Below are 12,876 nucleotides of genomic sequence, written 5' to 3' on the forward strand. Positions count from 1 at the left end.
AACCCAAGTGTAATGACTGCAACAGTGAAACACGATGAACATCCTGAACAGGAGGAAAAGTTTAACAGTGAACAGAGATAGCTAGACTGAAGGAGATGCTGCATTTAGTGATCTGAGAAGAGAGACTATTACCCCTCAAAAGCAGGACAATGCTTAAGAACTCTACTTATTTCCTCAAGAGGTCTGAAGGATCTAGCTGAGTTAAACATCAAATTATCTCATAAAACAGTAATAAAAAGAATGGGACCTGAGGACCAAAAGGTACTGTGGTACAAATATGAAAAAGTGGACCAGGAAGAAGTTAGGAAACTGGTGTTAGGCAATGCAATAGATAAAAAGTTTAGAATAGAATGACAAAACACTTACAATTCTCTGATAAATAAAAGACAACGTGGTTGTTAGATGTGTGTCATTTGATCCAAAAGAATTTCTGAACTGAGCAAACACAACTGTTCAAAACACACCATCTAACCCAGCAAAACTAAAAAAAAAAACAGAAAAGATTTTTTTGCAAGGGGGACAAGCCCCCTGCACCCCACATCCCCTAACTTGCATATAACAATTTCAATGATTGATGCGCTACAGTGGAAGAAAATCACCAGCTCGCAAAATCTAGCCACTGTGACAAAACAAACTGAAATATTATCTTCAAATACAAGAAAACTCATACCAGTGATAAAAAAAAAATCATTCCTTATTATCACAGTTATAACTACTGAAGAATACCATTAGTTCAAATTTGATCTTATCACAAATGATCAAAAGAAAAAGAGTTCTAAAGTGATAGACCACTTATATGACACCTCTTTTATTATATCCAAACAGTTAAATTAGCTTACTAGTATTTTAACTGCTGCCAAACAAAGGCAACCTGCTAGAATATCCGTGGAAAAAGAGCAATTAGATTTCCGAAACATTCTTACACACTTTCCTACTAAAACTTGGAGAAAACTCTGGATGTAGTAGGTTTTGATAAAACAGTTTAGCTGAGGACAACAGTTAAGTGCTATCTTTTTGGCTGACGACAGCAATGAATGGCAAATCTTGAGAATCTGCACAGGATTCTTTACAGGATTCTTTACGTTTTAGACCCAATGACAGATGCAAGAGCAAAACACCAAATACAGTCAGCTAAACCTTAATGACCAGGATTACAACTTTTCATCCTGCTCTGTAAAATCAATAATTTTTCTTAAATATATAATTTCTGACATTATATTCTTGCCTATGACTGTTGAAACTGTTTACTTATTTACATATTCAAGAATATTTAACAAAGGACCGCTGTGGCGACCCCTAACCGTGAAAAGCCGAAAGAAGAACCACCATTTAAGAAAATGTTGCATGTTATGGCAAGGAAAGCTAGAGCAAGTAATTTTTCAAGTGCCCTTTTTTTTTTTTTTTTTTTTTTTTTTTTTTAATATGTTCAGCCTTATCACTCACACTGTGTTGCACCTTGATTGCATGAATCCTGACTTAAAACAGGTACTTAGGAAACTTTTTAGTGACAAAGAAAATTAAACTAAGTGAGAAAAAAATGTTACCATTCAGGTGGACGAGATCATGACTAAAGTTTTGCTCTGTGCGGCTGTTTCTTAGCTACTAATGTTCCATCCTAAGTGTTGATTTAAATATTTGAGATATTTTTAAAGGACTTGTTTAAAACGTTGAACACGCTGAAAAGAGATGAATTAAGTGATTCCATGCAAGTTTAAGTGACTTAGCTGCATGCTTATCAAATACAATGAAATACACATCAACACCTTAGTTAGTTACCATTTTCATGAAGGCTGTGCCACTTCCACTGTTTCTGACATTTTTATGTTACTTGCATTTGAGGGATTTCGGAATTAAATTTTACTGCTAAATGCATCTTGCATGTACATGTGAGGTGTGGGGGCTGCAATTCAATAATTTATTTATACAGCTATTTTTCAACAAAACAGGCAAAGATAATTAGGCTTCTACTATAATTAGTTCAAGATCCAGCACCCAAATGAATGCCTAATATACACGTTCTGGACTACTTGGACTGTTTACTGATCCCGAAGAGGTAATGTACAAAGCTTACACTATAGTGCACGTAAGAAAAACTCAGAATGAAAGCACCCACACAAGGCAGCATGCCAGCTAGTAACTTATGTCACAAACACAAGTTGCAACATGAGGGTAGATGGGTTGGATACTGAAGCCAACAACTTTTCTACACTGCACTTCCTGATAAAAATGTCCACACTGTTCTTCTGGCCCTAGCAATAACACATTTAATGCAAGTAAAATTGATATCAGACTTGTCAAAATTACAATATTATAAAATAAACAAGTCTCTCAAAAGATGAGACAATTTATTATTTATTGGATATTTGTTAACTGGGATGGTCCGACTAGGCTAAAACCCTTTTTCAGCAGAGGCCCAGAAAGAAAATATTCACATTACAACAATAAGAACATTAACATGATAAAGTAAAGTACATGACAATATATTTGACAATACAAGGAGTAATAAGTAAAAAATTATCCCTTATTAGTAAAAACAAGACAGACAGAGAAAGAACAGTAACAGAAGGGAAAGGAAGAAAAATGGAAAAAGTCGAGTTGGGTCTATATGAAGAAAAATTCTAATAAAGGAGGGGGTAGGGGAAAGAAATGCTAGAGTCGTGGCAGGAAAAAACAGTGTACATAGGGTTAAATCCAGCTTATACATTCCTGCACTCTTCCTACCAACATAAGATTACATTTCATAAAAGGCATGTTAGCACAGCATTTTCTCAAGTTTGTCTCCCCTTACCTTTATTATCTTATCCACTTCCTGCTTACTTGGCTCTTCAGAAAATTCTTCATTAATTCGTGACTGGATTGCAGCCCTGCGCACACGGTAATTCTTAGAGAAAATTTCAAGTACTATCTGACGAATCTAGAAAATAAAAAAAAGACATCTAGCTGTAAACCCAAGTAACTAATAATCAGCAGTAAAACATCAGTCCTTCTTAGTAATGTTAACTTATTTTAGCACTGTGAATGTAAAATGTTGGAGAGAAGCAATGCAAATCATGGTTATCCTGTTAACAGTAAAAGGGAATAGTCCCACAACTATCAACTAGCAAGCAATAAACAATTATGAATATACTCAAAAAAGTGAACGCCTCGTCCTGCTTTCTACATTTCACTTTATTACCCCCCTTTGACCAACATCCTGCAAATGACATGGAGTTTCCACTTTGGCCAGCTGCTAAAAACACAGTACATGCACTGTTTTACTCTTTACTTAGCACTACTCCTTAGTGTTTGTGCTAAATGCTCACACAAAGGCAGCATACTGAAAAGAACATCCAAACTAAATGGCTTACTACCTACAGTCAAGATCAACCAGCATCATCCACAGAGGTTATCTAATTACAAAAGTGATCTTGTGATCTGACTGCAGTTTACTTTGCACTTCAGTTGTCTGCAAAGCAAGGACTTTGACAAGTAAAACAACCACAGCTGCCAACCTGAAGGCAGCACCACATTTCTCTTCCTTTTTGGGCAAATTACCTTTCCAGAGGGATTGCTGGCCTTGGTGCTACTGCAGTTCTTGGCCTGGAACCTAAACCTTACAGTGTGGTTTGAAGCTTGCAATGGTCTCATTCTCCTTGTACTGTATGACAAGAGAACGAAAGCAATTTTCTCACCTTTTTCTTGAAAAGTTACAGGCATGAATCTGGAAAATGATCAAGTTCGACAAGTAATGGCTCACACTAAGCACTGCTTGGGAACTAGGTATCTTCAGCTAAGAAAGCCTGCATCAAACGGGTGTTTCTGCTTGGGTGCTCACACTATCAGACACAAACCTCTGGAGCTAGAGATACTCTTAAGGCACATTTTGAGTCAGCATACATTTTCCTCCACCCTCAGGAAAGATTCCTATAGCTAAAATTGATGGTACTAGGATGTACCCCATTAAAGTACAAAGTAATATATTTGGCCATCCATAACCTTCATTTAGTAAACAAACCCTTTCTGACCCCAAAGACTGAGCTTTTACATTTGTCCAGGGGAACTTGAAGTCGCATAAACATCTGCTACTTATAAGTGTCTGCCATAACTGCACATTGACAGCAGGCTATCTATCCAGGAAGCTGTGATTTTTGGGGAGAAGCATAAATTATTTTTCTTAAAGCGCCTATGCAGAAACAATGAGATGAAAGAGAATAGTGGCAAGAGAAAGTACAGTTGTGTATACTTACAATAAATGGAGATGTTTGAGTGTATTGAGTGTACTGTTGCAGTCATCACCTGTGGGTTATCCCTGCCGTGGTAGCCCTCGGTTGGCCAGAATACCAGAGTCCATATTTTTGTGCGCTGGCTGCAGTCGCCTGTAGTCTAACGTCAGGTCGACAGTGCTATAAAGCAAGGCAGCCGACGTCATTACATCAGTTTTTTCTTGCCCTAACCTGTCAGAAGCACAAGGAAAAAGAGAGACGTGGTCCTGGTGGCCAAAGCCACCTAGGGAAACGTATGTCCCCCTAGGGGATGATGTTAAATGGGGGATAGAGGGAGGGAAACCAAGACTGCAACAGTGAATACACTCGAACATCTACATTTATGGCAAGTGTACACAACTGTACTATGTTTTTCGTGTTTCACTGTTGCAGCAATCACCTGTGGGGAGGATTCCCAAAGCTGAGAAAAGGGGTGGAAGGATAGATTGAGACCTAGGTATGGGTCAGGAGGCCCTGCAGAATTGCAGAGGCAAAGCCTACCCTAGACTTTGAAAAGAGGGGTAAGGTGGTAATGTTTTGTAAAGGTATGGACACAGGTCCAGGTGGCCGCTTCCAAGATGTCCCTGGTGGGTACTCCTCTGAGGAAGGCAGTGAAGTGGATACGGATAGACATAGGGATGGGTTTCCCATGCAGTCTGTAGCAGAAATTGATACAGTGTGAAATCCTTTTGGAAATGGTTTGTTTGGAGATGGGTTCTCCTCTGCCCCAGGGCAAAGCTTACAAGTAGTTGGTCTGTTTTTCTGATTGGCTCAATACGGTCCAAACAGTATCTGAGTTGCCTGTGTATATCTAGTGAGTGTAGGATTCTTTCCCCCTTGTTTTGAGGATTGGGAAAGAAGGTGGGAAGGTGTATGGCCTGGTTAAGGGTCACATCAGATACCATATTGCGCATAAAGGAGGGGTTAGTCCTCAGGGAGACTCTGCATGGAAAATGATGAAGGGCTCAAGTGCCATGAGTGCTTGAAGTTCCGAGACCCTTCTGGCAGGAAGGCAGTCTTCCTTGACAGGTATTTCAATTCTGTAGAAGCTGCAGGTTCGAAAGGAGGTAAGGTTAGTTTTTCTAACACATAATTCAGGTCCCAAGGTGGCGTGGGAGGCCTGATATTAAAATCCCCTCTGAGGAATTGCCTAATCAAAGGATGCGAGAAGAGGGGTGGGTCTGAATCATAAGGGGCTGAAATGGCCGAGGCATGAATTTTAACAGAGGAGAAAGAAGCCACTACTGAGCAACTCTGCTAGGTAAACCAGGATGAGAGGGATGGAAGGTTCTGCCCCTGTTTTGATTGTTTCCAGGAGCAGAATCTTCCATTTTCCTGCATATGATTTTCTTGTGCTGGGCCTTCTGGCCTCTGTGATGATGTCCATGACCTAGTTGCTTAACAGGGACTCCTTGTTAGTTTTTAGTGTATAAGCCATGCTAAAAGATTGAGAGTCTGTAGGTCTGGGTGCAGTACCCCCCACCAGGTTAAGAGCTCTAACGTCAGGGGAAGCAGCTTTGGGGGTTGTAAGGTCAGGCTGCGTAACAGGGGGTACCAATGCTGTCTGTGCCAGTCTGGAGCAATGAGGATGGCCCTTGGTCTCTCCTCTCTTATTCTGATCAGAACCTTGGGAATAAGGGGCAGAGGAGGGTAAGCATACACAAAGAGCGAGTTCCAGGTGAAAATCAAGGCATCCACCTTCCATGCGAGGAGGTGGAAGTACAGTTGTGTACCTACCATAAATGTAGATGTTCGAGTGTATTCACTGTTGCAGTCATTACTCTTGGGTTATCCTTCTGGCAGGCTACCAGCAGTCGGCCAGAATTCCAAAGTCTAGGCCCGGCGTTGGTTGCTGTCACCTCTTCCCTGACGTCAGTGCGCCAGGGGTATAAAAGATGCAGCGGACGCCATTTTCTTCAGTTTTTCTTGCCCCAGATGTCAGGTGCCCCCAAAATGGTAGGCTAAAAATATTATGCCAATAATTATGCATGCAGTAAAATAAACATCTCCTTCATCTACAAGCAAATACACCACATAGGTTGTACAAGATAGAGAAGTATAGGTAAGTCCCAGCAAAGGAAAGGGGGATGGAGGGTGGGTAACCTGGACTGCAACAGTGAATACACTCTAACATCTACATTTATGGTAGGTACACAACTGTACTATGTTCGTGTTTCACTGTTGCAGTCATTACTCTTGGGTTGAATCCCAAAGCTAGGGCTGGGTGGCTGGGCCTAAAGAGGATTAGGAGAGGCTATAAGGCCTTGCAGAACTACAGTGGCGAAGCCTGCTCTGGATTTAGAGTAGAGAGGTAAATGGTAGTGCTTTGTAAAAGTGTGCACTGAACTCCAAGTTGCAGCCTCTAAAATGTCTTTGGTTGGTACTCCTCTGAAAAAAGCTGCTGCCCTGGTAGAATGAGGCGTAATGCCCTTGGGCACTGATTTGCCATGTTGTGAGTAGCAGAAACGAATGCAGTGGTCTATCCATTTTGAAATAGTCTGTTTTGAGATAGGCTTTCCTTAAGATCCTGCAGCATATGCCATTAAAAGTTGCTCAGTTTTTCTGAAAGCGTAGTTGTCTGTGTATGTCCAAGGAATGCAGAAGTCTCTCGCCCTTATTCTGTGGGTTTGGATAAAAGGTAGGCAAATTAATGGTTTGGTTTAGGGCCACACTGGACACTACCTTAGGCATAAATGTTGGGTTCGTCCTTATAGAAACCCTGTCTGGATGGAAAATGATGAAAGGTTCCACAGCCATGAGTGCCTTTAACTCTGATACTCGTCTTGCAGAGGTTATTGCTAGGAGCAGAGCTGTTTTCCAAGCACACTGGACACTACCTTAGGCATAAATGTTGGGTTCGTCCTTACAGAAACCCTGTCTGGATGGAAAATGATGAAAGGTTCCACAGCCATGAGTGCCTTTAACTCTGAAACTCGTCTTGCAGAGGTTATTGCTAGGAGCAGAGTTGTTTTTCAAGCACACTGGACACTACCTTAGGCATAAATGTTGGGTTCGTCCTTATAGAAACCCTGTCTGGATGGAAAATGATGAAAGGTTCCACAGCCATGAGTGCCTTTAACTCTGAAACTAGTCTTGCAGAGGTTATTGCTAGGAGCAGAGCTGTTTTCCAAGATAAAAACTTTATCATCAGCTGTATTGGCTGGCTCAAAAGGCGGCAGTGTGAGTTTTTCCAAGACATAATTATGGTCCCATACAGGTATTGGGGCTCTCCTTGGAGGTCTCATGTTTTTGGCCCCTCTGAGGTACTGCCTTAGCAAAGGATGGGAAAAAATAGGAGGTTCTGTATTGTAATGAGCTGAAATGGCAGAGGCATGCATTTTAATTGATGAAAAGGATAGGCCTTTGTCCAGCATCTCAGTTAGGTATTGTAAAATCTGAGGAATATTTGGTACAGATGTGTCAATTCCTTGTGCCGGTTCCAAGCACAGAATTATTTCCATTTTTCTGCATAAGATTTTCTGGTACTGGGCCTCCTGGCCTCCAAAATAACATCCATCACTGCTTTAGAGAGAGGTGTGCTTTGAATGATTACATTATCTGCCATGCTGCCAGATTTAGGGTCCTGAGTTGGCTGTGCAGAATCTGATTGTTTCACTGAGTCAGTAAGTGAGGAATTAGAGGCAATGTCCAGGCTGGGCCTTGAGACAAGCTTTTTAGGATTGGGTACCAGGTGCTGGTGTGGCCAGTCTGGGGCAATCAGAATCATTCTTGGCTTCTCTTGTCTGACCTTTAGAAGTACCTTGGGGAGGAGAGGCAGAGGAGGAAAGGCATATACTGTTAGACTTTTCCAGCTGAATGGCACAGCATCCACTTTCCATGCTTGCTTGTGATAAGTCCTTGTGCAGAATTTCTGTAGTTGGCAGTTGTGAGGGGAGGCAAATAGATCTATGTCTGGGCATCCCCATTCCTTTGTTATCATGCTGAAGACTTGTGGATCCAGTTTCCACTCGTGGGGATCCGTAAGGTTTCTGCTTAGTCTGCCAGAGTATTGTTCTTTCCTGGCACAAATTGTGCTTGCAGGTGTACTTGATAAGTCAGTGCTGTGCTCCACAAAGTCATGGCTTGTCTGCAGAGGGGGTAGGAATTTGTGCCTCCCTGCTTGTTGATGTACCACATGACTGTAGTATTGTCCGTCCTCATCAGTAGCTGTCCTGGATGGAGTAGATCCTTGAAAGCTGTCAGGGCATTCTGAACAGCTAGCATCTCTTTTTGATTGATATGTAGAAGCATTTGGCTTGTGGACCATGTGCCCTGAATACATTTTCCTGCCATGTGTGCTCCCCAGGCATAATCTGATGCATCTGTTGTTATTGACTGCCTGGCTGTGGGTATAGTGAATGGCTGTCCCTTGTTGAGGTGACAGGCATGAGCCCACCATCGAAACTCCTGTTGCAGGCAAGGAATGAGGGTAATTAATGCTTTCAGGCTTTGACAATGTTGAGTCCAGACACTTAGGTACCATTGAAGTTTACTCATATGCAGTCTGGCATATGGAATTAGCAGAATGCAGGATGCCATGAAGCCCAAAGCCTGCAGAATTTTTCTTGCAGATAACTGGGTCTTTGTTGCCAACATTTTGAAGTAAGAAGTTAGTTGCCTTTGTTTGTCTGGTGTGAGATAAGCCATCTGGGCAGTTGTATTTAAGCTTGCACCCAGTAATATTATCTCTTGAGAGGGTACTAGTTTTGATTTCTTTTCGTTTACGGTGTACCCTAGGCAAATTAATAACTTTTTACGAACGCCAGATGCTTTAGTAGAGTGTCCTGGTTCTCTGCTTGTATAAGGCAGTCGTCCAAGTAAGGATAAATATGAATTCCTCTTTTTCTGCAAAATGCAATTACTGGTGCCAGGCATTTTGTGAAGACCCTGGGCGCAGTAGATCAGCCAAAGGGCAGTGCAGAGAATTGGTAGTGCATTGAACCAGCTATGAATCTGAGGCATCTTCTGCAAGATTGTCTGATTGGTATATGCAGGTATGCCTCTTTTAGATCCAAAGTTACAAGCCAAGCATTCTTGCCGAGCATGGGCAGAAGCTGCTGCAGAGTTAACATTTGAATTTTGGAACTCCCAGAAATGTGTTTAGAAAAGACAGGTCCAGTATTGGTCTCCAGGCTTTGTCCTTCCTGGGGACCAAGAAAAGTCTCGAGTAAAATCCTTGTCCCTGCTCTTGCTGTGGTACTTGCTGAATGGCCCTCATTTGCATAAGGGACAAAATTTGTTTTTGTGCCTCTGCCCATTGATTGTGTGGCAGGTTTGGCATACCTTTTGCCTTTGTGAAACCTGTAGCCCTGGGACACTATATTCAATACCCATTTGTCCTAGGTGATCATGTGCCAATTTTGAGAAAAAAGTGCTAGTTTTCCCCCCTAAGGGGGCTGCAAGAAGATAAGTGCTTGGTGCTGGCAGAGGCAAGTCATTGGGACTGTTTCCTGTATGGCTGTGCTTTGTCTTCTCCACTTTTGGAGGTAGAAGCGCCCCACTGTTTAGGCCTGTATGAGCCCTGGGGCTCTGCCTCTGGGACATCTGTATCTGCCTCTTTGTGGCCTGTCCGACACTGGAAAGGACCAATTCTTTGTAGGCCAGTTCCTGCTAAATTTTGGTGGCTGAACCTGTAAGAAATCCTTTACTGTTTGCATAGAGTTCGCTTTGTCCTCCATTTTCTTCAAAACCTCCTCTGCTTTAACACCAAATAAAGTATTATGCTGTAATGGAGCATCTAATAATTTTGCTTTAACATGATCAGGCAGATTTTGTTCCTTTAACCAAGCATGCCTCCTAATGACAGACCCGTAACTGCGGCCCTGCAGGAGGCCTCCAGAGAATCAAAACCACATTGCAATGTATGTTTTCCCACTTGTTCAGTTACATGCAATAAATCCTGTATTTCCTTATTTTCTGTACAATCAGAATTAGTCAAAATTTTCCGTTTTAACAGTGACATTAAGTATTGCTGATATTTAATATATGAAATTGACAATTTAAAGCCCTCACAGCCAAAGTAGCGGAAGTGTAAACCTTTTTTTCCCCATCTGTCTAGTGCCCTTGAATCCCTGTCAGAAGGGACAGGGTTTTTTGCAGTAGCGGCCTTAACCCCCTTGGGACCCTGAGAAATAGTTTCTGGGTCAGCAGCAGGGTTTTTATAAAGAAATTTATGTGAATCAGGAACCCTGTAGTATCTGTCTGGTTTAACAGGAGCTGGAGGTAAGGAGTCTGGAGAAAGGCCGGACTCTGAAAATACATCTACAATGTCTAGCACAGGGGGAATAGCAATAGGCCTGTGCTGAGGAAGTAAAAGAAAATCTCTAAGCCTTTTCTTTGATTCTGAGTAATCTTGGCTCTCCCAGTGGTAGTGCTCCCTCATAGTATGCAGAAGGAGAGGCTGAAGGAATGGATTCTTCAGCATCAGAATCCTCATAGGGAGGAAGAGACTATTCCTGTACAGAAGAGGAGTCAGAGGAAATGGAAACCTGATCTGAAGAGTCAGAGTCTGTCTCTTGCCTAGGCCTCTTGTCAGGAGGGGATGGGAACCCCTGATCAAGGTAATAAGGTCTTCGGCCATTTTGAGCATCTGTTTCTTAGGCATGGAAGTATGTCCTGGAGAATGCTGTACTTGTTTCTTTGTCTTTAAAGTTGCTGTAGTCTTTGCTTTTGAAGCTGAAGTAGGCTTTACATATAGCTGTGTAGGTCTGAAAACACCCTCAGAAGCCGATGCCTGCTCAGCAGCTCCAGACCCATCTGAGGGAATGACTTCCGAGTGTCCAATACCTTGAGTATCCAGAGGCCTAGCTGGCTCCATGTGGGAGTCGTCAGCGGCCTGTGGCTCTGAGGTAGCGGGTGTCAGGGGCTGCGAAAGAGCCTCACTGAGAACCGGCGAACGGCTTAGCGAAAGCCTCATCGTCGGTTTTGGATCTCGGATGCCTGTCCTTCTCTTTTTCTTTGCATTTTTTTAGAAACTCCGGTCTTCGGCTGTTCTGACAGCATTATGAAATTGAATTTTCGGCCAAAGTAATAAGCAAAATCAAACAGACGCTTAACAGTGCGTTTGTTGAATCTAGCACAAAACAGCTAGCTAGGTTATGATCAGGGCCTAAGCAAGGAATACAGCAAGAATGATAATCCTTATGAGGTATTTGCTTCCCACAAGAAATACAATTGTTATCTTTTTCTGACATCGGTCTGGAGTAAGAAAAAAAAGTTTCCCCAACGGGGTACTTGGCTTTAATGAAGACTTCGGATCTGAAATTCGTCTGTGAAAATCTCAGGAGTCGGCCGACCGGCACTTACGAACTGCTTTTGCTTCGGGCACCGCGCGGCAAGAAAGACTGAAGAAAATGGTGTCAGCTGCATCTTTTATACTCCTGGCGCAAGAGGCAACAGCAACCGACGCCGGACCTAGACTTTGGAATTCTGGCAGACTGCGGGTAGCCTGCCAGCAGGATAACCCAAGAGTAATGACTGCAACAGTGAAACACGATGAACATCTCCCTGATACAGAACCTCTGCAGCTGGTGGTTGAGGTGTGAGGCAGAGATCTCCACTTCTGGGGTCCCCCACTCCTGAGTGATTTGCAAAAAGATTTTTCTGTGGAGCTGCCATTCGTGGGGGTCCAGTAAGTTTCTGCTTAGGTGGTCTGCCAGGGTGTTGTTGACCCCTGGAAGGCATTGGACAATTAGTTGTAGCCCCATGGAGGTGGCTGTAAGCCAGAAACTCATGGGTAACCTGCACAGGGGGTAAGACTGGGTGTCCCCCTGCTTGTTGATGTACCACATCACTGTGTTGTTGTCTGTTTTCATAAGGACCACCCCTGGCCTGAGATGGGGTTGGAAGGAAGTCAGAGCCTTTTGTACTACCATCATTTCTTACTGACTGATGTGCAAGTGAAGTTGGCTGGGCATTCCAAAGCCTTGGGTACACCTGCCTGCTAGGTGAACGCCTTAAGCAATGTCCGCGGCATCGGTGGTGATGGTCTGGCCAGAAGGGCGGAGGAGGAAGGGAAGACCCTTGTTCATGGCACAGGTCTCTGCCCACCAGAGAAATTCGTCCCTTATACATGGGATCAGAGGGAGAGTGGTCTCTAGGGACAGAGTGCTGACACTAAAGGTTCTTTAAGCGCCACTGATGTTTTCTCATGTGAAGCCTGGCAAGGGGATAAGGAGGATGCAAGATGCCATGAATCCCAGGGCTTGCAGGAACTTCCTCGCAGTGAGGTGGCTTCTGGAAGCCAGCTGGGTGAAGTAGAGAGGCAGGAAGCTCTGCGTTTCTGGGGATAGGAAGGCCATTTGGGATGATGCGTCTAGCAAAGCTCCCAGGAAAATAACTTTCCTGGTGGGGTTTTGTTTTGATTTTTTCTGGTTTATGGTGAACCCTAGGGAAGTAAGAAGAGATTTTACAAAGAGAAGGTCCTGGAGTAACTTTTCTTTGCAATCTGCCTGAATGAGGCAGTCGTCCAGGTAAGGGTAAATCTGTATATTTCTTTGTCTGCAGACTGCTATAGCCGGGGCCAAGCATTTGGTGAATACTCTGGGAGCAGTAGATCAGCCAAAGGGCAGTGCAGAGAACTGAAAGTGTTGATAGCCTGCTCTGAAGCACAGGAATTTTCTGCATGATTCCCTGA

At 43.1% G+C, this 12,876-nt stretch overlaps 1 protein-coding gene across 3 annotated transcripts in view; it reads right to left on the reverse strand.

Annotated features, from left to right (window-relative positions):
• The window catches only part of POLR3E (RNA polymerase III subunit E), an 892,447-nt gene that overhangs the window by 45,459 nt on the left and 834,112 nt on the right, over positions 1 to 12,876 (reverse strand). For all 3 annotated transcript variants that reach the window (XM_044089628.1, XM_044089629.1, XM_044089630.1), the window contains one exon: positions 2,789 to 2,914. In XM_044089628.1, the coding sequence (XP_043945563.1) occupies positions 2,789 to 2,914 (126 nt within the window). The remainder of the gene's footprint in view (positions 1 to 2,788; positions 2,915 to 12,876) is intronic.

This window comes from Protopterus annectens, chromosome 12.part0 (assembly GCF_019279795.1).
Source record: "Protopterus annectens isolate FY-2018-M chromosome 12.part0, PAN1.0, whole genome shotgun sequence".
Lineage (NCBI taxonomy): Eukaryota > Metazoa > Chordata > Ceratodontiformes > Protopteridae > Protopterus > Protopterus annectens.